Here is a 27,297-nt window from a genome sequence, read left to right as displayed (position 1 = left end):
ACGAGACCTCAACCCAGCTCCTCAGGCGCGGCGGTGTCGCCTTGAAACCACGTGACACCGTGATGTCACGACAGAGGAGAAGTGGCTTTGGCTCAACTCTTGCAAGATGGGCTGGGTGGGAATCGAACCAGGGTCTCCGGAGTGTGAGACGGAGACGCTACCACTGAGCCACGAGTACGATGCTTCAAAGCGGTACAAAAGCGCCTCTAGTGAATGCGGTGTTGCCTTAGAAACGAGCTGTTTCTAAGGCTCAGGCGTGCGTCGCTTGCTCAGGCACACATTTCGTTGCCGCGCCGAACGCTGCGTTGCTCGACGCTCACCGCGTACAATGCGGGGCGTCCAAGGCGAAGCAGAGTAACGCATGAGTTGTTTCTTCGTCTAGCTGAACCAAATATAGCCAAGCAACAGCAGTTCACCAAGCTAAACAGTGGTTCAACAACTAAAATAAAGGCTAGTATGCTTCGCATCCTGGGCTTAACCTTACCTAAGCCACAGCCATTTTTTCATTCATTTCTGCTTTACACGTGGCAAAAAAAGAACCACCATACTTCCGCTATTTTCAACATAAGTACATTTATATGATACACTGGCTAACATTGAGTCAGCTAGAACATTGTAATGTACTCCCAATGAAACTATGTTTTTATGTTATTTTTGTATTTTTTTGCTTTTCATTTGATTTTCGTAAAACAACCAAAACCAACCAAATATTGTTTGCTTACCTACGTGTTCAATCGCTTGTTCCCAGTGCAGTGACGAGTCGAGATTTAGTCCTAGATACTTATGAGTGCTAATTTATGTGTTTTGTGTGTCTCCGAGGAACAAGTTGCACTTATTAGCCGTAGCTTTAAGGTTAGAAGCAAGCTTAAAATTAGTTTAATACAACGAGATTAAAACAAGTTTGTTAGTTTCAGACCATGCTAAAGTACTCTGCACCTCACTTTGAGTGATGTATTCCGCTTCCCGTAGTGACTGCCTTGGATTTAATAGAGCCCTATCAACCGCGAATAAAATAGAATGAGAAAATCTGAGCGACCTGTAGGATAATCATTACTGAAAAGAAAGAAGAAATGTTCAAAAAGAGGAAGAAAAGCGATAAGTATGTAGTTACTTGCAAAACTTCAAATACCCTAAATACTTTCAACTGTCTGTGCACATCGCACATAACATCACCCCCATTCTCTCCGACAATAATATTTCTTGCGCGTTTGGTTCTCCCTGAGCACCCAGGTCGTCTTGTAAGCGTTTCATACAAGGCATCGACGCAGGCATGAAACAAGTGCTTTGCAAAATTTTCATTTAGCCCTTTATTGATCCACACTAGCATGCCCTTTATTTCTAATGTTTATTTCATTTTAATGTAAACTTGTTGAAGGATTTATTTCTCTGTTGCTACCGTGAAACCATACATATAACGATTACGCCCGCATCTGTGATACTAACACCTTCTGTGTAAAAGACTTCGACCTGATATATATATATATATATATATATATATATATATATATATATATACCGAGAGAGGGAGAGAATTTATTAGACTGGAAATGATTTTAAGGCAGGATGGTCGGAGCCCCTCAGTCCAGGGCCCCACTGGCCTTTGCTGCCTGCCTGACCGATGGATAATAAAGGGCATTTGTCTTGCCAAGTCGGAGCGGGCGGGCTGCGCCTCCCACTGCTCCATTGTTTTACTTTTATTTGGCCTATGAGGGTACTTAGCGGACTGCCATGTTATATGCATTATGGTGGGTGCGCCACCGCTCCAAGGGAAGTTGGCCTTATAGCGAGTGGGATGCATCGCGTTCAGCAATCATAGATGGAGGAATACACCGGCCTGTATTTTGCGCAAATCGGTGGCCTGTTCCCCGCTAAGTTGTGGGTGAGGCGACGGGTATTTTCTGCGGACTCCGCGTTGATGAGTAAAGATGTCTTTGGCATATAAAGTGAATGTATTTTCGGAGGGATAGTGCGAGCGCTTGTGGTTGGAAGAGGTCGCCGTCACTCGGTTGATAGACCTACGAGCTAACGCGTTAGCCTGATCGTTCCCCTGTACCCCTGCGTAGCCCGGACACCAGAGTAGGCGATGGCTGAAGGATTTGGGGATTATCGCGAGGGTAGCCGCAGTCACGTGTCCCTTGAGAAAGATGCGACGTGTTTCACGGTAGTCTGTGACCACGACCGAGCCCCTCTGCGAACACTCCGTGTTAGCGAGGGCTATGGCTACTGCTAACATTTGAGCGGAGATGGTAGACGTGATAGATTTTTCAAAACTGTAGCTTGAAGCTGTATATATATATATATATATTATATATATACATACATACATATATACATGTGTGTGTGTGTGTCTGTATATATATATATATATATATATATATATATATATATATATATATATATATATATATATATATATATATATATATATATATATATATATATATACATACCCTGCCCCAGTCTTGCGGCAGCAGATTCCAATACTTTGCACAAAAATTTGTCAATCTCATCCTCCTGCCTATTTCTCTGCCGCGCTCAATTTCATCTTCTTCGTTTGTTACGTATTCTGTTACTTAAATAAATCAGTGGCTATCTGCTCAGCGCATTACATGACCTGTCAAGCTCGACTGCCTCCAAATCTCACACATATATATATATATATATATATATATATATATATATATATATATATATATATATATATATATATATATATATATATATATATATATATATATATATATATATATATATATATATATATGAGATTTATTTAAGTAACAGAATACGTAACAAACGAAGAAGATGAAATTGAGCGCGGCAGAGAAATAGGCAGGAGGATGAGATTGACAAATTTTTGTGCAAAGTATTGGAATCTGCTGCCGCAAGACTGCGGTTATTGGAAATCGCTGGGAGAAGCCTTCGTCCTACAGTATATAGAAAACAGTCGGGTAATGACGAGTGTAAACATTGGGGCCTAATAATGGCGTACAGACGTTGAATTATTAATGATTTAAGGGTGTTTTACCTCGTCTAAGTAAGACTTGGTCAATATGCGACGGGTTCATAGACGCGTTCAAGTCGCTTGCCAAGCCGGAGCTGCGCTGCCACCTTGTAATGACCAGCTGCGCTTCCGGTCACCTCGGCGTCTACAGCCTACTATACAATATGGGATCACTATTTGAGGCACTGATAACTCTAGAAACAACCACTTTTGCTGTACTGAGTGCAGCTGAATTGCTCGCAGATTTATTTGCCGTACCGAAATAGCTCCTGAATCGCAGCCACATTGTCACGAGTTCTCGTAACAAAGGGCAGAAGGAACGCGAATGACAAAAAAAGACGGAGGATGGAGAAAGAGGGTGACGACGTTCGGCGGGCTACCTTTGGCCGCTCCTGGAATAAACGCCAACAGTGTGCCTTGATCTGCCTTGCATGTTTATAAGTAAACGGTTCGCGCATAAGAATATTATCAGTTGAATCATCATAGCAAATCAAGCAAATCCGACAAGGCTTTGCTTTCCGCATTATTTTTTGTGTGCAGTGTTCGAATGGGACATCGTTTAAAAATTTTTGCAGCGTTCCTGGAAGTTGCGAACTTCCACACAAGCGAATGACACTCAATAGGCCGTGACGGTTCACTGGCCGAAAACAACTCACGTGCTTGACCCGCCAACTGTTTGCAGCAATCCTTTCTTGTCGAGGCATGGTGGCGCGAAATGCAAAACCCAGCCGTGCGAGAAGATGCCATCGGCGGCGACCCGATGGGGCGTGACGCGCCCCGCCGCCGTGTCCGCAGGAACTGCGCTTCGGAAGCGACCGCGGTCGGGGCCACGCTCGACCCTTGCCCTCGCTTTACTTCCGTGGGCCGCACACGGGCACGCTGCTCTCAGTGCAAACTTGACGCAAAGCTCGCCCCAGCGACTGCCGCCTCAGTAGCTCTGTGACGCACCTTCGACTACGGCGCGACTAACTGCGGGCCTGCCGGAGAAAGTGGTAAGTGTTCTCGGCTGTTTGTCTGCCCTTGCTGCTAGATTACAATGAAAGCAATGGTTAAACCTGATCCCGATGAACTGAAAATAATTTTTCGATACCGAGTACTGTGCGGCAAATGAATGTTTTGCAGTTTGAAAAATGCTTGCTATGGTGAATCATTTGATAAGCTTGATTAAGCTTGAAGCTTGATAAGCTTCAAGATTTGATTAAGTTGGTTGCCATGTAGTAGCATGAATTCATTTAAAAGTTAAAATATATGTACACACGGAGCTGTTTCCATCAATCTGCTGGCAGGAAAGCTATCTATAATCACGTTTATGGCCTGGGTCACCCGCTGTAACCAAGAGTACATTTGTAGCCTCACTGCCTGCGCTATTTTAGCGTCTCTATAACTCCGTATATTGTTCTTCGACGAACCAAAATCGTGCACATCATGAAGATGCATTTCCATTGCGGCGTCGCAAACAGACGCAAGCAGCTATGTATTCTTGCGAACATCGCTTAGACATTGGCGGGGCAGTTTAGTTGACACAAAGCAAAACTACCGTGTCGCTATTCATGTATCAGCGTAGCGCAAATGATAGAAGCTTCGCAGACTTCGTAGTAAAGCATTCTGCTCATGTGGGTGATGAACACCGCAATGCTCCTTGTCGCAATCACTATTCTATCGGTTAAATGTCAGCCTACATTTGGGCTTGGGAGAGGCAAAAGCAAGTTAAGTAACCAAAACATGACCGACTGGAAATTTTGCTGTGCAAAAGAAAAAAGCGACATTTTCCCTTTACATATATCTTCACGTGAGATTAAAACCTCTCAAAGGAAGACACGTACGGTATATGTGAAAGGCCGCAGGGTGTGTTGCGGAATAATTTCGCCTACTTATGGGGGGTCCTTACCGCGCACATAAACTTAATTCAGTACGGGGAAATTAATACATTCCGGCCCGATTGGGATGTGATCGCCACGGCCGGTATTCGTGTCCGAGGCCTCATGCACAGTGTCAGAACGTTATAGTAAGCAGGCGCAGAAGAGGACGTCATTGCGTTTGTTTGCGCGTTCAGGCATCACGTTTGTTTGCGCGTTCAGGCATCGCTTCGGCCCTAGCAAAAGAACTATGGCAAAAGCTCACCTCGGAGAAATTCTCATATAGTGCGTGTCATTCTTTGTAGTCATTACTTATGAAGCTCATACGCTGCTCTTGAAACCAAGGCTGCTGTACTTAAAGGGCGAGTCCGGTGATTTTTCGATGTCCACTGATGTTAATAAAATTTTGCGTATATGTTCTCTTTTGCATTCTTATTATCTGTGCCAAACTATATGGATGCAAGTCACTTACTTTTCCTGAAAATGAATCTTAAATATTGGTTCCGTTCCAAACGCATGACTTTCTACTGGCCACCCTGTGTTTGCGACGTCAGAGTCTATACACCCCACTTTCGCTGAAAACGTTGCTTAAATCGGCGCTGTCTAGTTTGAAACTCTGTGAAAGCTCTCTGTGTCGTCAGGAGACATCATCAGCTTCGCTTCATTGGTGTAAGCGCCACGTGTACTGCGTGCTTAGCACGCGTTCTGCGTGTTTACATTATGGTAGGGACCTGACGAATCACCTGACGTCATTCACTCATCGTGAAGTCACACGAAACAGCCACCCGTTTCCGTTTCGGTATCTCGTTTATTTGATATTTAAAATTACTGATGAAGTTCTTAGGAAACCGAACCAACCGATAGGTGACAGGACCGTCAATACCATTTGAAAATGGCAATATCCTAATTAGGTTGAAAAAACTCCGGAGTTGCCCTTTAAGAGATAAGCAACTCGACAGAATACCACGTACAATATGACGATCTCCTAAGTAAACTCAGTTTTACTACCAATCTTGTTTGCTAAATGAAAGAAACGTCGCTCTGAGGTTATTTTTTTTTCTCGCGTAATTAGCCCACCGACACGTCCACCGGCATTCTAACGCTTCCTCTTCAAAAGCTTATCCCAGTTGTTGCAGACACAATTCTCTGGTTGCTTGCGTTTCCAGCGCGTTCTTTGTCCGCGCGAGCTACGTTCTAACTGCGCCTCGGTAAGGCCAAATCGAAACGGTGCCAAGTGTTTCAACGCGCTCACTTGCACGCGAGAAATTCGTAATGGGGTTCTATGGCGTTTGTCGATGCATGCGTCCGTGGCGTAACCCTACCTGGGAGCGCTCTACTCGTACGAATTTGTTTCGTAGGGTGAAGGATGGGGGTGCGGGTTTGACACACCTGATTTTGCGACGGGAGATAAACCGTTTTTTTTTTCCGATGTCTAACCGACCCTTTTTTGTGAACTGTGATTCAGGTGAGGCTCAAATGTGCACTGAGCGAGTTTGTAGCGGGCACCGATGCGATGGTCATTTAATAGAAGTGGCAACAATAGTACAGTATTTGGCTGCAAGGTTTTAGGACGAATACTTGTTTAGTTCTGCTACCAAAAGGAAATTCTAGCGAGATCTATGGGACCTAGCATTGCCTATGTATAGAGTCATTGGCAGTGCAGGCCATAGCCCACCAGAAACGTCTATGTCCTTACGTACAAATACATTGGCAGTAGAAATATTTCTAGCATAACGGCGTTTTTTTTTTCTACCGCGTGGCTCAGGCTGTCTTAGCTGTAAGAAAGCAAAGGCTACTGATCATGTTTTTCTTTACTGCTGAGAGGGGCGGTGTTTTTCGTACGTGCTTCAGCGAACGCTAAAGAAGCATTTTCCACTAGAAGCTAACGATATATGATTTCTGAACATTAGCACCGACGACGGAGTACCTGATAATGCTGACTGGCTTGCACTGTCTGTGGAACGCCCGCACGGCGAGGTTTCACTGTGGCCGGGCGCGCGTCCCGCCCGGCTGTTGTTACGCGAGTGCACGACGCTTTTCGTAGAAATGCAATAACCGTGACACTGTTTCTGAGTGGCTGTCGAGGGTAGAGCCCTTGACAGTGCTCAAAGAATTTTAAACGTCAATGACGGCCCAGCTTGAGTGACGGTTCAAATCGTAAAGTGATTTGATTTTGTTTGTTGCGTGATTTCCGTCCTGTCATTTTTTTTTTCTTAGTGCGTTTTTCACTCTGATCGGCAATAAAATTGGCGTCCGTGGCGTAACGGTTTCAATATCGGGCTTCTGCAATAGACGTCATGCCTTCGAATCCGGCCGTCGGACCAACGCTGGTCGGACAATTTTATTGGTGTTTATTTAGTCATGTATAAAACGGCACTTTGGCAAATCAGCCCTGCGAAAGCCCGCAAGGTGGAGGAAAGTACCTGAAAGGGAAAATTCGCATCCACTCAAATTGCAGCAAGAACCTACAAAGGAAAATCATTCGAGTTTTTCGGAAAGCCTCGCAGTTGAAGGAAGAGTCGTCCTTGTGCGAGACACGAACTCGAGATTAACGCCTTTCCGAGGCGCTCGCTCTACTATCTGAGCTAGCCAGGAGGTTAGCCAATCACAGAGCGACGGCAATACAGTACTTTGTTAAAAAACGATGCTGTTTACGATGTCGCGAAGCCGTTTAAAGCCAGAAGGACGAACTTCAGGCAGTAGTAGTAAAAACTTTATTAAGAAAGGGAGCGGGGGAACGGGGGTCGAAGAGCGATGGGTGGCTCCTTTAGTACAGGGATCCACTGGCCTTGGCCGCCCGCTGGACTTGCTGGAGGAGTGCCCTCTGCACACCCAGGTCCGAGCTGGCGAGCTGTACCTCCCACTGCTCCACTTATGATTGTTGTTTGCTTGTGTTAGACTGAATAGCTAACTCTGGCGGCATTCTTTCACACGTCAACAAAATGTGGAAAAAGGCTGATCTACCACCACACCACGGGCATCTAGCTCGATGTTGTGTAGGATAGAGCGCGTGAAGTTTTATGAGGTGCGGATAAACATCGGTTCGGATTTTCTTTAGGTTTATGGCCTCTTCCCCGTTTAAGGATTTGTGCGGGGAGGCGTATTTGTGGCGTGTTAAACGCTGGTGTTCCAACATTTTGCGTAGGTATTTCGGCATAGGCAAGGCGTGTGAGCTGGGCTGCTCCACTCTGTTGCAAAGATCACGAGCTAAAGCATCAGCCCGTTCGTCGCCTACGAGGCCTGAGTGTCCTGGGCACCATATTACAGTGTGGTACCGTTGCAAGTTACGACCTAGAAACCTAAGGGTAATAGAAGGTAAACGGTCTGTCATAAGTAAGCGACATGCCTCTTGAGAGTGAGTTACTATGGTTGAAGAGTAGCCTCTCCTCTCCTGATGTTGGACAGGAAGGGCTATTGCTTCAGTCTCCGCAAATGTTATGCAAGATGTGGTTAAAGATGCGGTGACGATGGGGCTAGTGTTTTTTGTCTACGGCTACTGCTGTATAACGTGATTTTGCGTAGGTACCAGCATCTGCATATATTGCATGTGGTTTGGGTGCCAACTGAATTGAAATGAATTATTTGGTTTTACGCGCCAAAACCACTTTCTGATTATGAGGCACGCCGTAGTGGAGAACTCCGAAAGTTTTGGCCACCTGTGGTTCTTGAACGTGCACATAAATCTGGGTATACGGGTGTTTGTAGTGCCAACTGGTGGCGTAGCCATTCGACCCTGGCTAAACGAAGACTTTGGTGGGTATCGTGATGCATATGCTTGGGAAGCGGTCTGGTCCATATGTGGTTGCTACACTCTTTAGTCATATCTTCCATAGCATCTCCTGTATTTAAAGGGGGTGGGACTCCTATGCTGCCTAAGATAGTTCTGCCTACAGCGGTAGTGCTCTGCGACACCAGTTCCGGAGTTTGGAGCTCCGCAATAGTGTTATGTAGGCCCAAGGCCAAAAGCCTCTCAGTTGGAGTTTGCCTAGGCAGCCCTAAGGCAGCTTTATACGCACTGCGAATGATTGCTTCTACTTGGTATTCCTCGGACTTGCTCAACATGGTGGTAGGGAAGCCCATACGATATTCGACTAAGGACGAAAGCTTGGACTAGCCGTAGGGTGTCTGTCTTTCATTCCTTTATGGTGATGCGTTATGCGGCGTATCATCCTAGATATTTGTTTAGTTCTGGTGCGTAAAGTTTTCATGGTGAGTGAAGCCTTGCCATTGCTTTGTACCCAAAATCCCAGAATTCGGGCTTGGGTGGCTTCAGCAATGGGGTGACCGTCCACGCTAAGATTTACTTGTCCTTTTGTTTTATAGTGAGAATTGTGAACTCGTATAACGTTTGATTTTTCTTGGGCGCTGCTAAGTCCGCTGTTCCTAGCGAAACTAGAGACTATGTCAGCCGCCTCCTGAAGTGTTTGCTCTTCCTGCGCTAGAGAGCCGCATGTAGCCCAAAGGGTTAATCGTCCGCATATATAGTGTAGCCTAATTGCGGTACTTCCTATAAGGCATGAGCGAGCCTGCGCATAGCTATGTTAAATAGGAGTGGTGATATTATTGCTCCTTGAAGGGTTCCTTTGTTAGGCATATTTATAGGATCTGACCGGGTCTGTCTAATGCCTATTGTGGCTGTTCGGTCAGTGAGGGAGGACATGAATATGCAAATATTCGCTGACCGCACCCTATGACATTGAGTTCGTTGAGTATAACCTCCTGTGAGATGTAATCGAAAGCTCCCTTGAGGTCGAGGGCAAGAATGAGGTGTTCGCTACCCTTAGGTATGCGGAATAAGACTTTTTCTTTCAGAAGAGAGGCGTCCAGTGTGGACAGTCCTGCCTTGAAACCTAGCACGGTAGGTGCGAAAATTAAGGTGATTGAATTCGATGTAATCTTGAAGGCGGTTCTGTATGACTTTCATACAGTTTGCCCATGCAAGAGGTAAGCGAAATGGGACGCAAGGCCTCGATTGTTGGGGTTTTTCCTGCTTTAGGTACAATTGTGATATTTGCTTTCTTCCACTCTAGAGGTACGTGACCTTGTTCCCAGTAGTGTTGGTTGAGGTAGTCGGTAGTATCTTCCAAGATATCGTCACTGAGGTTCCTAATCATTGCGTTTGTAATTTTATCTGGCCCCGGTGCTGTGTTTCTTTTTGCTGCTCGTGCGGCGGCAAAGATTTTTGCTTTGGTGAGTGTAGCATCCAGTTCTGGGTTGGGTACATGCCCCGCTATACTGAGCGTTACAAGGCGTGTGAGGTTGATGTCCAATATAGCGTGCGACTAAGTCTTGAATCAGCTCTTGGTCTGTACCCGGGAACTCATCCGCTATTCTTTCTAGCGTTCTACTCATAGCTGTTTTGGATTTGCCGGGTTCGAGCATGTTACGCAGGACTGTCCACGTTTGTACTGTGCCTAAAGTGTTTTGTACAGAGCTACAGATTTGTAGCCATCCTATGGTAGCTAGCTGGACTGCATAAGCATTGGCTTCGTCTGAGAGGGCCGCTATCCTGCATAACAATGTGTGGTTGAGGCGTTTTTTTTTTTCTCCACCGTCTGAACAAGCTCTTGTGGCTCTCCCACAAATGGAGTAGGTGGTTGTCTACTGCTGGTGTGTCCACCGTACGCGCAGCTTTTTTTGAATTTTGCTCGTGGGCCTATTTAATGTGTTGACTCAATTCCTCGACGTTCCTCGGAATGTGGGTGGGAGGGGGTGGGAGGGGAAGGCAGCCAGTTCGTTAGGATGGTGTCACCTACTACTCTATGGAGCTTGGGAAATGATATGGATACACTAAGGAACGTTTGCCAAGTTCTCTTCTAGGTTGGTCCAAGTTACTCGTTTAATGTTGTAAGTGAAGGTGAGATCTGGAAATGTGTCTCTGCTTATACTGTTGCCTAAGCGTGTGGGTACTGTCGGTAGGGTAACTAGATGTAATCTTAGCTTTTCCGCAAAGTTGATGAGGTTGCCTTCTTTAGGCGAGTCCCTATGACAGCCCCACTTGGTGTGGGGAGCGTAGAAATCTACGATGCCACTAGTTGGTCTTTGGTGCCCGCAATAATTTTTGCGAGAGTTAGGAGGGCAGTAAATTCTTCGTGTTTGTCTTTTGGGGGACTGTACACGTTTAGAACGACTGTATGGGCTTTGCCCATTTTCTGGGGCCAAACCACGAGTGTTTGGTGATAAGTTTCTGTGCGGCCTTAAATATAATGGGCAGTGGCAGTTATAGTTTTAGATACCAGCGTTGGGACACGAGAGAATTTTGAATTGAACAGCGTATAATAGCCCAATAGTTTTACTGGGCGGGGGTCAACTTCTTGTAAGCAGATTATGTCCGATGGGCTTAATGAATTTCGTACAAAGCATTGGAGGGCTGCTGCTCGCTTGTGGAATGTACGACAATTCCACTGCCAAATCTGAAGTTGTTCTGAAGAATTCCACCTAATTTCCATCATCCACGTTCTCTGTGTCAGTGACATCTGTAGCGTTCACAGTGCGGCGGTAGGTCGGAGCTCTGGGGTTGGACAAGGGGCCTTCATCTGTGCGCTTACAAGCTTCACGTCATGCGGTCAAAGAACTTTGGTTAAGCATTGATGTTTGCTGTTGTATTTCTTGTTGCATTTGCTAATCTGTTGCATTACGCTTTGCAACATGGCCTCCGTGCCTGATAGGGGTGCTTTGGGTTATGGCGGGGTAGGATTCGCTGCTCCCTCCAGCTTACTAAGCCTAGCACTGAGACCACTAAGTTGTTGTTGCAAAGTGTTTTTGGTTTCTCTGAACTGTCTATTCTCAGCTATGACTTTCTGATAATCTGGGGGTTCTGTAATAGGAGCAGTCGGAGATACAACTCGAGCCCAGCTCACCTGTTGGGCGTTGTGTGGCGCTGGAGGCATCTTAACTTGGATCTTCGGTTTCTTCAGCTGCTGCTGCGGCTCCGGGGCTCTAGTCTTGGAAGGGGACCGCGACTCTGTTGAGGTCTCGCGTTCAGAGCTGAACCATCTACGTCTTTGCTTTTGCCAGGATACTTGGTCTTTGCGACTTGGTGCTGGTTGTGCAGGAACCTTGGCTTTCTTGGCTATAGGCTTGAGGCGAAGTTTACATTCCTTAGCACCAGTAGCGTGGGCTTCCCCACAGGCAGCGCATTTCAGGGTGCAGCCGTGCCCTTCCGATGGGTTTTGGGTGTCACACGTGTGGCATACCACTATGTTATGGGTGGGGCACATATCAGGGCGGTGGCCGGTGCTGTAGCACACTCAGCATGCTTGCGTCTTTGCCTTGTAGGGGTAACAGGGCATCTCCCCTTCATAAGAGTATACATATCTGGGCGTGTACTCACTGCTGAAGGCAAGTACCGCGGTCTTAGTGTCACCAAGCATCTGAGGCTGAAGAATCTCTACCCCTTGAGTACGCATGCGCAAGTGGGCCATCAACGCTTCGATGGGTATCTTGGGGTCGATTCCGTGAATCAAGCCATGCGAGACTCTGCCCGGAGCCACCGTGTACGCATTAATCTGGTGCAGTGTTCCGTTAACGTGGAGGTTGGTCAAGCACCTCACCCGGTCAGTGACTTGCTGGTGAGGTGTACAAACAAGAATGATGTTGGAGCCTGGTCTAAGCCTGACCATGAACTGCGTGTCCGTGACTTGGCCTTGACAGCCGATCGCCACGGCTTTGGAAATTTGGTGGTTGGTCAAGTCTTTGACAATAAATCTCTTGAAAGGTCGAAGCACGATCTTAAAATCTTTTTTGAGGAGTGGTGGCAACAGGCGACGCTTAGAGCGTTGCCCTGGTGCTTGCGAAGTATTCGGCTGCAGTTGTTTGGCGGGTGGCTCAATAGTGGTCCCGGCTGCGGTCACCGCTTCTGCGCTCGTCAACTTCTTCTGTCGTCGAGTGAGGTTCATTTGCCAGTTTGAGTGCGGGTCGTCCAGTGCTGACGTGGCGCGATCGGACGTTGGCGCATTCTGGCTCGTTGAAGCAAATTCCATGGACTGGGCCTCTTGGAATTCCATAAAAGTGGACACGGTACATGGCGCGGTACTCGTCGAGGGCAGGTTGAGGCTCCGGTGAACACCAGTAGTCGGATGGGAGGCCACAACAAGGCTGCTCGGCGTATTCGTGCCTATGCCTATCCACGGCCGCCGAAGCGACTGAGTCAGGCTTAGTGTTGTGCCATTACCACAAGCCCGGAGTCCGAATCTGCAAGATGCAGAATCTATCCTGCGAGCGCCCTAATTCTCCCTTCACAAGTCAAGATGCTGAGCCGTCAGGCAGCGGTGTCCTGCGGGAGAAGCATCGGCAGGCGACGTGTTTAGACGTGTCCGCGTGTGCCAGACAGCCCGGCGCCGCACCTCCTTTTTGCATGGAGGTCTCCGCGCGCGCGAACTTTGAACCGGGTGGCCAGCGTGGTCGCTGGTTGGACCCCTCGGACGACCATCGTGTGCTGACTTTGTATTGGGCCGTTTGAGTGACAATGGTTCCTCGGGGATTATAAAAGCAGCGACGCGCTGCCTGAAAAACAGGATCCGCCGACCCACCGGGAGACAGTGTCGCTCCCGACTGGGGTGAGATGTGTCACGCGTTTTCGCCGGACGTCGCCGTGCGAGAACAGTCGCGTTTGTTGTGAGCACTCGGCCCCAGTGCCGACCCGTTCATGTCCTGTATGATAACCTGTATATAATGTATAAAGTCCCTTTTGTTATTCTCATCGACGCCAGGCTCGGAGTCTTCGCTACCAACGCTCTGTCACGAAACGGGTGACGAGCGCTACGGGACCACAAAGTCGTAATCGTGGTGCAGCGGTACAAGTTCGTAACATTAGTCCGACCTCGCACAACGGAAAAGTTTCAATGTCCTTAACTGGGAAAATATTGGTCACATACGGCCAAACCCAGTATCGGTCGATGCAGAAACACTTCACGGATAATCTGAACACAAAAATTCAAGTCCCAGCTCGAGTTATGAAAAAGCGGAAAGTTGGCGGAGTGGCGTCTCTTCGTAACGCAACTGATTGCTCCTCGTGCACAGGCGGCGCCGCAGAACCTACGAATCCCCTAATATCTCCCTGTTTTTACACGGCAGCCCCATACCTCAGGTAGCTAGACTCCGTATCTTGGGCCTCCACATTCAGTCTGATTGCAAAGCCTCGCGCACTACGCACCCTTTGGGTCAGCAGATAGCACAAGTCACACATATGATAAACCGCATTACTAATCGTAGAAGAGGCCTTCGCGAGAAAGACGTCCTCCACATAGTACAAGCTCTGATAATCAGCCGGCTCAGATATCACCTACCATATCACAATCTCACCTCACTCAAACTCAGAAGATGGACGCCCTTTTGCGGAAGGCAGTGAAAGCGGCTCTTGGACTGCCTCCACTTGATTCCACAAAATTGCTTCTTCAGCTTGGTTTCCACAACACCGTAGGCGAGCGTCTGGAGGCTCATCGCAATGGTCAGCTCCAACGTCTCAGAGGCAGCCGTCAGGGCTGCGCTATACTCTCTCGCCTTGGCTACCCTGACCCTGAGACACCCACACGTCCCACAATATCGCCTGGCTCCTGCTCTACGTGCTAGCATACAAGTAGCTCCGATTCCCCGCAATATGCATCCAGAGCAACACGCCGACCGTAGACGCGCCCGAACTCAGGCCTTCTCACCCATGTTTGGAGACCGCACCACAATTACACCGGTTTTGTACACTGACGCGGCCCGCTACCCAGAGAGGCGGGCCATGTGTTTAGCTGTAACTGACAATACAGACGCGCTTAGGGTGTGTGCCACACTTCTAACAACGCACAGCTGCTCAGCAGAGGAAGGGACAATAGCACTGGCCATTTTCCACGCCTCGACCCTTTCCACACAAGACACCCCCATCACCATAGTGACAGACTCGCAGGCTGCGTGCCGGGCCTTCGCGCAAGGACTCGTGTCTGCACACACACATCTAATTCTCTCCTCTGTCCCCCCTCCCACGTTACACAGGGTGCGTATCGTCTGGACTCCTGGACACGCCTCTCTCCATGGTAATGAACGCGTTAATGTGGTAGCCCGAGGTCTGACTGGCCGGGCACCATTGGAAGAGCTGTCCAACCCAGACGACGCACCGCCAGAGCCCCTACAGTACACCGAGACGCTGAAGTAGTACCGACAATGTCGCCATAACTATCCCCCTCCTCATCCTTCGCTTAATAGGTTAGATGCCGCTGTCTGGCGGCAACTGCAGACCAATTCCTTTCCTTGTCTCCACATGCTACATACCTTTCATCCCACCCTGTACCCTTCCTATACACCGTGGCCCAAACCGACGGTGTAACCCTTTTCACCCTGTTCCTGTCACTCCTTTGTCATGTCCTCGTCATCACGCCACCATATACGAGCCGTTGTCGTCATTCTATGGCAATAAGTCCATCGTCATCATTCCATCGCTGTCGTGCCATTGCCGTCATTGCTTCGCCATCACAGGGTCGCTGTCACGCCGCCGTGGTCGTTCCATCGTCGTCATTTTGTCTTGGTGACTTCACTGTCCCCATTCAATTGTCGGCATTCCGGATCCGTCATTCTCTTCGCCACGCCATCGTCGCCATCGACATCACGTTGTCGTCGCACCATTGTTGTCACACCATCTTCATCACTCCATCGTCATACCATAGCCGTCACACCATCGTCCTCCTGCAGTCGTCGTCTCAGCATTGTCGTCATACCATCGTCGCTACTCTGCAGCCTCATCATCCCATGGTCTTTACGTCTACGCTATCACACCATCGTTGTCATTCAGTCGTCGCTACTCTAGCGTCATCACTGCATGGTCCTCACGCCATCGTCGTCACGCCATCATCGCCACACGATCGTCGCCACTCCAGTGTCGTCATGCAGTCATCATCATGCGCCACTGTGGTGTTTCCATTATGGTCATTTTGTCGTAGTGATTCCAGTGTCGTCATGCGGTTCTCGTCATGCTTTCGTCATCATCTGATTGCCGCCGTTGCGTCATCTTCATGTTGTAGCGGTCGTTCCGTCGGCGTGATGCGTGACATGTCCGCGATAGAGCGCAACAAGTTCACGCTGAGCGAGGCGGTTCCCACTGGAAATCGCCATCTGGATCGTGTCATCTCTACTCGCAAATTATTGCTAAGCAGCAGTAGTGCCGCGAGACAGAAGTCTGTCGCATTAGGCCGGCGTCGATAAAGAAAACGGAGAAATTGCTCCTCGCCATCTTGGCTGCTGTGACTCCTGTGCCGCTAGCCTTACTTGTAAATAATTGCAAATATACGTGTTTAGTGCAATATTTCTGGGGGAGGTGCGTAGTACGCTGCCTGTTCATCACCATCACCCCAACACGAAACTCCGAAGCGGTCGGCGCGTTGCTTCCTCGGCGATGGCCACTGAAGCACCCATCGCGCCGCAACTTACCGCGCAGCAGCCGTCCCCGCCATCCGTCACCTTACCGCTTCCAAAAAATCCAGGCACCTTCAGTAGCACAGATGACGTGAACGTTGAGCATTCGATTTCATGGTACGAGCGTGTCATCAAACAGAACAGGTGGGACGATAGGCTTATGCTGGCAATAGTGGTATTTTATCGTAAGGGAACCGCACGCGTCTAGTATACGAGACACATGAGTACGATGTCGCCAGCTGCGACCTATGCAAAGGAAAACTGAACGACTTGTTCGGGAAGCCCTTGGGTCGTCAGCTAGCCGCTCAAAAAGAACTTGGCTCTCGAGCGCAGTCATCTACTGAATCATACATTTCATATACTCAGGATATTATAGCGCTTTGCCGCAAAGTTGACGGTACACATGTCCGGAGCAGACAAGATCGGGCACCTATTCAAAGGTATCGCCGACGACGCATTCAACCTCTTGGTATTCAGGAACTGTGCTACCGTGGATGTCATTGTGAGAGAGTAATAATAATAATGTGCGTTCCATTACATGTGATGATAGCATCATTCCATATTGACACCGATATCATTCCCTCAACTCATTATATATAAACCACGCGCTCACGAGGTCTATGTCAGTCTGCTTTTGATAGACCCCAAGAGAGCACCAACAACTGCAGCAGTGAAAGCCCGTGAGCGTCACCCAGCTGCTCCTGAACGTTGTCGCAACGCCACCCGTAGCACAACATATTTTAGAAGCAAGGCGAGCACGTCTTTGTGTTTCAATGACATGGAAAGTACAAAGCAGCTTCAACTTGTTCACACTTTTGAAACATGACATTTAAGAGGAGCGTCTGGCGTCTAACGCGTCTGGCAGCAGCTGTTGTTGCTGTCTTCAAAATATGGCACTTACTGAAGCCACTGTAGCGCAAGGAAACGCGGACAAAGAAGACAGGTCTTGGTCTCCTGTCCTCTTGTCATGGTGCGTTGTCCTCTTCTTTGTCCGTGTTTGTGCTACAATGGCTTCAATACGCATCAACAAAGTCGCCCAAGAAGTTTTAATACATGGAATAATAATAATACATGGCACGTAGCCATATGCGGGGAGAGGCCAAGAATCTGGTAGTTGTATGCTTTGTTAATAGCTTTAAAAAAGAAGAATGGCCACAAAAAGGCCTCACTGCAAATAGAAGAGCTTTGTGTTATTGAGAAGTGAGACCAGTGATACGGAAGATCAAATATAAAAAGAAAAATAAGGAGAGTGATTGCAAAATCCCCAATAAGAGTAACTTAGAATATTCACAATTATAATTGTAGGCAAAGTAGGAATTAGTACCGTATGCGTTTGGTTGCTTGGATAAAAGCACTCACTGCGTTAAACACGTCCCTGTGACTAAAACCTTCTACCTAGGTACCGAAAGGCAGTAATATTTGATGAAAAGTATTATTGAGAAAATTCTAGAGCAACATGAAAAACTCTCGATACAGCTTTCTGCGGCTCAATGCGTGCTACATAAAAGTGTTTTTTCCAGGCGTGAAAGAGCCCTGCGAATGCATTCAAAATTGCCGCGCGACTGGCCGCTCGATGTACTTTGCGTGTATTCGCGGGCGGCTTTCACGCTCGGAAATACACTTTTATGTAGCGCGTATTGGGCAACATAAAGCTGTATCGAGAGTTTTTCATGTTGCTCTGCAATTTTCTCATTTACACTTTCCATCTAATGATAATATTTGACAAGTTGAATAACTAATAAAGACTAATTATATAACTAGTCGGAATGCGAAAATAACCTGAATATCTTCACGTGACGGCAAACCACTTTACCCTGCTTTTCTACAGCTACGTGGCATTTGCATATTTCTAAATCTTGGTGCATGATAGTTGGGACACCCTGTATATACATCAACAAAGAGGAATAAAAAGTTCATATTACATTCAATTGCGGTTTGCAATATATAAAAGACATAAAATAATACAACATACATAGGGAAACATACCAGTAAACATAACAAGGTATAACATATACCACACGTAAAAGAACATTGAGATTTTCGGAAGTCTAGACACCAAGCATGGAGCAAGGCGGACACATGCAAACCAACAAGCAAGAATAAAGAGTACACATTTCATATACCAACGGTAAACCCCATAATACAAAAAGAACATTACATTTCTGGAAATATGTAATGAAACGGATTCGAGCTCTGCTTGTGAATTGGGGAGACGTCTGTGGAACATGTCAATTTAATAATAATAATATTTGGGGTTTTGCGTGCCAAAACCACTTTCTGATTATGAGGCACGCCGTAGTGAAGGACTCTGGAAATTTTGACCACCTGGGGTTCTTTAACGTGCGCCTAAATCTAAGCACACGGGTGTTTTCGCATTTCGCCCCCATCGAAATGCGGCCGCCGTGGCCGGGATTGGATCCCGCGACCTCGTGCTCAGCAGCCCAACACCATAGCCACTGAGCAACCACGGCGGGTAACATGTCAATTTCGCGTGTGTGTTCGCTGCAGGCATGCACAATCGTGGCCAAGGGATTCGTTGAAGAGCCAGAAATAGAGACGTGCGAACGTCTAGGCACCTTTTTTTTGTGTGTGTGTGTGAAATTGTTATACTAACGTTGTCGAATACGTCTTTACAATCAATGAGGCCATCTACAAGCTTGAATAAGTAAGTTTTAAAAAAAATTATGGGGTTTTACAACCCAGAACCATAATCTGATTATGACGCACGCCGTTGTGGATGACTCAAGAAATTTGGACCACATGGGCTTCTTTAACGTGCACCTAAATATAAGTACACGGGTCTTTTCGCATTTCGCCTCATCGAAATGGGGTCCCCGCGGCCGAATTCGATCCCGCGACCTCGTAGTTAACAGGTTAAGTTAGCTTTCGTGATTCTGCAGTCCATGTCTTCTAGACCGAGCGAGGACTGTGAGCGACTGTTGTTCATGGCCGACCTGCCTGAAACACTGATATCGATGTTTAAGACAGATTTCCCCTGGACTATGTCTACACAGTATTTGTTAGGCCGGCAAGTACTGCTCCAAACGACAGCGGCACATTCTAGCACAAGGAGGCTGAAGAAATGCGCGTGCCTTTCTGAATTCCCTCGATACTCAGCTTGTGCCCAGGGTGTGCAGACCGCGCTTAGTGGTGCATTCTGTGCGAGGCGGTAAGGTGCGCTTGGAATCAAATATAATTCGAAGGCCAGTAATTGTACACCCTCGAGAGAGTGTGGCAAGCGGTAAAAGAAAAACACTCATCTGTCTTGCGTCTATATGACATTACTTTCGTCTTTCGGTCATTTAGCACTAGATTGTTTTCCACGCACCAACAGGCAAACGCGGATATGTGTTGTTGAAGTGGAGCGCAGTCAGGATAGCTGCGAATTTCTTCTAATATATTTGTGTCATCCGTATAAAGCAAGAAAGACGAGCTTTTTATGACTATCGATAAATAATTTACAAAGATACAGAAGAGGAGTGGTTAAAGGACAGAGTCGATCCTTTAGTGGCACACCATTGGTAGCTATGTACGTGCCCGAAGACTGTCCGTTGGAAGCGACATAGCATTGCCGGTATGACAGGCAGTCCTGCAGCAAAGGCATTAAAGTTGCACAAACACCGGTTTCGTAGTTTTGGGAGCAACGGGGCATGACTGGCGTCATCAAACGCCTTGCCTACATATGTCACAGTAAACAGAGTCACGTTGACTCCTGTTCTCGACCGCTTCTTCCTGTTCCGACTGCTTCCGGGCCATAAAGCTGACAAGGGGCGCTATAACGTAAAACTATTCCAAACTTTTCTATTCCAACTCTGCTATCAGCCCTCCGCGATTGGTCAAAAACTTTTTTCGACCACCCCCCATTTCACCTGTCTGTCACGCGACGTTACAAAAACCGCAATACCTCCCCATCTGATATGATGTGTGCACACTGATTATGCATGATTTGACAGAAAAAAGAAAAACAGTTATTTCTGATTCGACCCCTTTTCGCCATTAGCCCTCGGCTATTGGTGAAAAGTTTTCGGGCTGCACCCACTTCACCTGCCTGTCACGCGACGTCACAAAACCGCACGAACTCATCGCGTCAAAGTGACGTGTACGCGATAAAGATGCATTAATATGCCGAACAAAACTGAATTTTTTTCGGAATAGCCGAAGGCTGCCCCGTTCCGAAAGGAATAAAAAGACAGCTGCCGCCGATCGCTGAGACGCTGGCTACTCGCACCTGCCGGAGCGCATGGGTGTATTTGCGTATAAAAAAACTTCTTGCGTGACCGTGTAACGTTTTTAAGCACTTTCGACACGTTTACTACCTCATTCTGCCAACTCTTCTTTGCTGAGGGTCAATTTTAGCGTCATTCTTAAGCTTCCGTTGCATGCCGCCGCGATTTTCGACCAGCCACCACAAGCTAAGTAAGGGAAAGCCGACCAATCGCAGACGCCGGCACCACCCTCTTCATCCGGTTATCGGTTTTCAGTGCACTGGCTCTGCCCTAGTGAATCCCTCTCCACTTGAGCGTTCTCCTCGCCTCTTGTCAGCCAATTAGATACAACAAGCCGCTCAGTGTAGGCAATGTTATTCGTTTTTCAAGCAAACAAAAGGGACCTCCTATGAACGAGGAGAGCGTTTGATTGGTCTGTTCAGACAACCCTATGGGTGACCGCCCGGTGCTTGCGTCGGTGGTTACGCAAATTTGACGTCAGGAAATTGGAATAGAAACATATTGGAATAGTTTTACGTTATAGGGCCCAAGGTTTGCTGTTGAACGGCCCGGTATATAAGCCCATGTTGATTAAGTGTTAGGCTGTTCCGCACGCTGCGGACGATTATTGTGCGCAGGACAGACGCAAAGACTCAATTAAACCTAACAGTTTGCGCTCTCCCCCACCGCAGGACAGATCGATCAATTAATCAATCATGTTTGTTTAACGTTCCCAGAAAGAACAATAAGGTCTGAGTACTGGCGCATGCATACATAAATGATAATAATATTAATAATAATAGAAGTAATAATATTACTAATAATCAATAATCTAATCGTTTATTTACCGTGCTCAGGAACAACTATCAAGTCTGAGTGCTCACGCAGTCAAACATAAAAAAAAGCAGAATACTGCAGGGCAACCTAAGTAAAAAAAAACAATCAATAAAAGAACAATCTTGAAAAGAAGAGTGTGCATACAACGCGCAAGATCAATGCAAAAGAAAAAGGAGAAGGGCAGTTGAAAAATTGTGTGATACTGTGATACAACGCAAAGCTCAGAAACGAACAACGACAGCGAGTTATGAAAAATAACGAGATCGTGAAAATAAGCGTAATAATGACTCAGTATCCTGTGGATGGTTGAGTGTTGGTTATGAAAGGCAGGAACATGGAAAAGTCTATTTTCTCAGGTGATCTTGCACGGAATGCGAAACATAGTGCAACTGATGAGTTCGGGACAGATGAGGATACTGTCAAGGACTTTGAAAGTAAACATATTTCAGCGCGATTATGTTGGCAGCGAAATAAGGGCAACGGCAATAATCCAACAGTGCTGAAACAGGGTCCAATGTCTATGATAGCAAAGCGATGGCGAAGCATAGATTTCTGGCTGCTCTTTTGTCATTGCTTAGTGAAGCCGTTAGCAATGCGGCTTTCAGCCCACCAGCAGACTTACGCAGTGTTTCTCTTACAAAGCCGCTCTTTTAGACATAGGTCAGCGAGGCGCCAACGAAATCTAGTTCACCTTTTAGAGGTTTCTGCATGCTATTAAAAGGTAGCTAGCGTTGTAGTATGCCGAGATGTACGGACCCTATCAACAGTTACCAACTGAGAAACCCTGTAACAATATTGTTCTCTGCAGAAATTTCGTACTTACCTGCTGATTGGAACTGGAAATCAGAAAGAGGGGAACCGTCGGAGATGAAGTCAATACTGCTCCTTTTCCTGCTGGCTGGTTGGGCAAGCGCTATGCCCAACCGAAAGGTAAGATCAATGTGCAGTGAGCCATTATTTATTGTAAGCTTCTGAGGGCCTAGCGACAAAACCTGACTTCTGTTCAACACACAATACAAGCGATTTGCACGTTAGCGCCCACAGAGAGCCGGCACGTGTTGCAGAAGTAATTGTGCTCTTAAGGTGGCTGCAACCACGAAAAAATAGATACCCAGGGAAAGCAACAGCTAAAATTTACGCGAAATAGCTGGCATCTTAAGCTACAGAAAACTACATTCACCCCCAGTCCGTAACCGTTAAGCAACTACAATGCCATGCACCCCTTCGCCCGATGTACTGACACGTTATACGACCAAGCAAATATTTGTATTTTATAATTTATAGGCACAATGCCCAAAATTGGTCGTCGCTTGAACGCCACTGTATACATTGCTCAGTCAAAGGCACTTTGACTCTGAAAACGTGTAAAACTCATTGACCAAGTGGCGATTAGAGTTATCGTTAACATTGGTCAATTTGAACTTATCCGTCACCTCAGATGCATCAGTGAGGAACCACCGCCCTAGAGACATATTTCGGCAAGACAGCACAGAGGTCCGATCGCAATAGTCTCAGCCCTATAGAAGGTTGAGAGCTGACTCCATGCGCATAGAGGGCACTCGATTTATTCAAGGTGATATGTAACTTTGAATACTATATTGATCAATGTATCGCTAACTACATGAGCCTTTTCATGACGTGATCAGCATTAGACAAAGGGCGGTACTTGAATGTTCTTCATGGTTGTTGGTGTGTTGCCTCTCCCGGTCCCCAGTTTGCGTAAGATTGACGGCGCGTTGCCGTGGCTATTTTCTAATGCTTAGTGTACATATCGAATGTTTCTGGGAAGAACTTAAGTAGTATTATTAAATATATCCGCTTTTAAACAAAAGGACGTTTCCTTCGGACACATGCCTTCATTGGTGGTGACCATGGGGTGACGGATGATACGCAGTCATTAGTCGTCAATTAACAAAAATTCATTAGATACCTTCTAATCATTTAGTTTCAGCAGATTCACCGTAACTGGGAAATTGAAGCGAGCCCTACGTACAAGCCATATTAACTTTTGGACCTGGATTACCTGCGTTACTGTGGCAGGGCGAATTTAGGCAATCAGAGCGCTCGAAAACGAAACTGGGAGACTTGAGCGAGCGCAAAGGCGCGCTCCTCGAGTCAACGTTCTGCTTACGTCAACCAGCAGCGGCGAACAAGCGCGCTGCGACCAGGGTGTCGCAAAGAAATGTTTTAGAGCGCAGCTCTTTGGCGTCCGTTCCTGGGTTTCGCGTCGGCGTTGTCGTCGGCCTCGTAACCAGCTCGCCGACGAATCTGCTCCGCCGCCGCGCATGCGCGCTGTCGGCTCTCCGGGCGAGGGAGGATGATGGAAGGGAGGAGGAGAGACTGTGGAGGAGGGCTGGCTACACAAATGGCTCTTTGGCGTCCGTTCCTGGGTTTCGCGTCGGCGTTGTCGTCGGCCTCGTAACCAGCTCCGCCCCCCTTTCATCCCCCCAGCGCTAGCAGCGACCGACTGATACCGCTTTCGTGAGTCCGCTACTGCACTCACGAAAGACGTCGTGCACTTCCTGCAACTCGCATTAACCGTCTATCGATCCACACCGATGATAGTAGTGGGGGACTTTAATGTTGACATAAAGACAAACAGCAATTTCCTAACACTTATGCGGGAGAACATCCCGTTCCTCTCGCTCGTAACGCGTCCCACGGCTGTGACAACCTCGCGAGGCACTTGTATAGATCTCGTCTTTGAGAATCAAGCATTGGTGTACCAAGTCGAACATATATCAGTCTATTTCTCCGACCACAAAGCTTCCTTCATGACTGTCAAGAACTGTTAGTGGAGTCTTTGTTAAAGGAATACGTGTGAAAAATAAAAAAAAATTCTGTGATAGCGCATACATGTGTTGCTCGATTTCTTTGCCTCAATCTATCGAAAAGGTGAAACAGCTTATTTGCTGCGCTCAAATTTCGCATTAGGAAGTAACGTAATCGTCGGTAATTTTTTCGTTCTGGTTTTAATTTCGTTTCACTGAAAAAAATTGCGTTCCGGTTCAGCTCCGGAAAGAATAAGAATGATCCCTAACCTTTCATACGATGGCGCCACAATGCGTCGAAATAAGGCGGATTACCACGTATAACTAGAGTATACACTCTAGTATTACCAGTCACCCCGTGATCACCACTACTGACGGGATGTACCCGAAGGAACCGCCCTTTTATTTAAAAACGACTATCTTTAAGTATTAGAATATTCGTATAAGCAGTTCGTAATGAGAATGCGGAATGTTGTGTAATAACGAATTTACAGATTCTTGGGTGCATTAATTCTAGAATGATACTCATTGGCATCAAACATGGCTTATTTTGTATCGTTTGCACATTCTCTCGAAGGTCCCGCCGGTCGCCACCGAAACCACGCCCCCCATCGCTGCTGATCGCCGCCAGCAGCAACCTCCGCAACCGAGCAAACGAGGCCTGGACGCTGCTGCTGCGAGAAAAAGCCAGCCGAGCCGTTCCCTCGAAGCGCCCTTCGTGCTCGTCAACGGCACCGACACTACGGCCGACCGCATCTGCCTGGTGCTGCACAGCATGGGCGAGCAGGCGCGCCGGGGCCTGATGCAGCAGCTGACGAGGGCCACGTACGCGGCACCCAGGAGCCGCGAGGAGGACGAGTTCGCGGGACAAATCCAGGAGCAGTGGGACGCTTTCGTCGCCAAGGTCAAGCAGGTGGCGCGCAGCACGTGGGAGAACCTGGCCAGGCGCATGGCTTCGTCTCTTGAACAGCTGGCCACTCGATGAACGCCCTACTCTGCGCGCACAGCGCCGATGGTGCTGTCACGTGACTTTTGGTTGGCGCCCTGACAGTTTCGGAGGGCGCGCGAGCCGCAATCACTCATCGACGCGTGCAGTCGCCGTGCGTCGACCGGAGCGTTTTTTTTTCTCCTTATTCTAAATAACTGGGGCTGTCGTTGGACTACCCTTAGTCCTCATAGTGAATGCTTGTGGATGGCGATCAGCCCGGGGAAGCGTTCCCAAGAGCGAACAGGCTCTTGAATCCAGGTTTCATATTTCTGTCGCTGTACACCATTCTTTACCAGCGCCTGTCCAAGCAATGGCTGTTCAATACATCTGCTGCCGACGCGTGGTGCAAAGGAGACCACGGCACGTATTAACAAAAAGTTCTTAAGCTAGAAGTGTTTGTAAAAGCGAATCCCCGCAAATCCTGACGCTGAACGAATTATTAGCGAACACTGCTTTCCAATAGAAAAAAGCACTTACGAATGAAGAGCTTTGTGAGTTCGTCCCTGAATCTTTGAAAATTGAACACAATGGGATATCATCAGCAATTACCAAGCAATGGTCACTGCTGCATTATTTGAACCGATAAGGCGGCGGCAGGATGATGCCAAACATTTCGAGTCAGCGCGTACTCAAAGAAACAAACAAGTCTACACTGTCCCGAGCTGCATCATAAGGCGTGAATATTGTTTGAGATTGAGAAGTGAAGGTTCTTTCATACGACTCGCAAGCGAAACAATTACGGACAGAGAAGAGCCTATGAGCAAACCCTTAAAGAAATGTACAGCCAACTGCACTAATTTGCACTTCCCGATGTAAAAGCTATTTTGAAGCGGCATGTGTTCGTCTGCTCTTTTGACTACACGTTGCATCACGCGGCTTCCTGTATCCCACTGGGCCATTACGACACACGCGCGCGTCCGATAAAAAGTCTCATCCGTCTTTCCCCTCCTCTTTTGCGCATACGGCTATATAACGAAACCAAATAAAGAAACGCATATCTTTTCGTGCCCAACTACTAAAGGTGCCGTCTTGATCAAATAACCGCGATGCACTTGCAATTACCACCTGCCATTACTGAATGAAGCATTGTTCATATATATATATATATATATATATATATATATATATATATATATATATATATATATATATATATATATATATAAATCGTAAGAAGCCAACGCACAAAGACGCCAAGGAAAACATTCGGGAAATTACTTCTACTAATTGAAATATAGAAATGATAAATTAACCGAAATGAATATGGATGAAAAAAACTACTGGCCTCAGGTGGGGCACGAACCCACGCCTTCGCATTACACGTGCGATATATATGCATATATGTTGTATACTTAAACTTGTACCCTTAAATAAAAATGGGCGAGGGATAACACATCACAGAAAGAGAAACTACGACATTGTAGAGCACATAGGTATAACGATTCTAAAATAGTTTCTCTTTTTCTAATGTGTCATTATTCGCCCATTTTATTGCAGTAGCAATTCTATAGATACTCCAGGCACATTTCTGCCGTCGCCATCGACACCACTGCTGACATCCGTGATATCGGAGCGTTGTCCACTTGTTAAATAATGTGAAACTTGTACGGGCATTGTCGGCAGCGTTGTAACCATTGTCATGATTGCAGGAGGTAAGGAGCAGCACCGGGTCACAATCCATTTCGCAGCACAACTTACATTGGTCGGCGAAAAAACGTAAAAGGGTTTCGGCGAACATTCTCTAATCTGACCACTTCGATAAGTGCGCCTTCTTTAGCCTACCAACCAGTCGGCAATTCTTCGGGGGGATGCACTGGGCGGCACACAAATGAAGTGTGACATGAAAGTCGCAGCAGCTTTCTGTATGTAGCACTACATTTGTCTTCATCTGTGAACTTGGACAATTGTGCTTATGTACTTTGTGTTTTACACTTTGACTGACAGCATTCTACTCGACATCATCCGTCACATAAATTTGTACATGAAACTTGAGTGAAACTTGTTCATTCCCTAGCATTTCTGTATGTATGCGTTCCTCTACCACAAGAATTCAATCATATTAAAACATAGGTATATGTCTTCCGGAAGTGCAGTCGTATCGCGCATAATGTTTAAAATATACAATATGACCCAATTCATTTTCTGGATGCAGGAACTGCATACAACTCTGTACAGTTGCTGCGCAAGTATTTCTGTGAATGAAATAAACCGTTTCTGAGCGATATAAAAAATGTCATACTATAAA

General features: G+C 47.0%; 1 protein-coding gene across 2 annotated transcripts in view; it reads left to right on the top strand.

The window, feature by feature from the left end:
- LOC135908827 (uncharacterized) overlaps positions 1 to 26,109 on the top strand; it is a 60,533-nt gene extending 34,424 nt beyond the window's left edge. The window contains exons 3-5 of one of the 2 annotated variants that reach the window (XM_065440658.2): positions 3,687 to 3,996; positions 22,102 to 22,223; positions 24,642 to 26,109. In XM_065440658.2, coding sequence (XP_065296730.1) covers positions 22,161 to 22,223; positions 24,642 to 25,049 — 471 coding nt within the window. In that variant the 5' untranslated portion in view covers positions 3,687 to 3,996; positions 22,102 to 22,160 and the 3' untranslated portion in view covers positions 25,050 to 26,109. Of the gene's footprint in view, positions 1 to 3,686; positions 3,997 to 21,995; positions 22,224 to 24,641 lie in introns of those variants that run through there. The other variant, XM_065440657.1, reaches the window with a different exon arrangement.
- The last annotated feature ends 1,188 nt before the right edge of the window (positions 26,110 to 27,297 follow it).

This window comes from Dermacentor albipictus, chromosome 1 (assembly GCF_038994185.2).
Source record: "Dermacentor albipictus isolate Rhodes 1998 colony chromosome 1, USDA_Dalb.pri_finalv2, whole genome shotgun sequence".
NCBI lineage: Eukaryota > Metazoa > Arthropoda > Arachnida > Ixodida > Ixodidae > Dermacentor > Dermacentor albipictus.
Note: the sequence above shows the minus strand (reverse complement) of the source record. Positions and strands in the feature narration are given on the sequence as shown.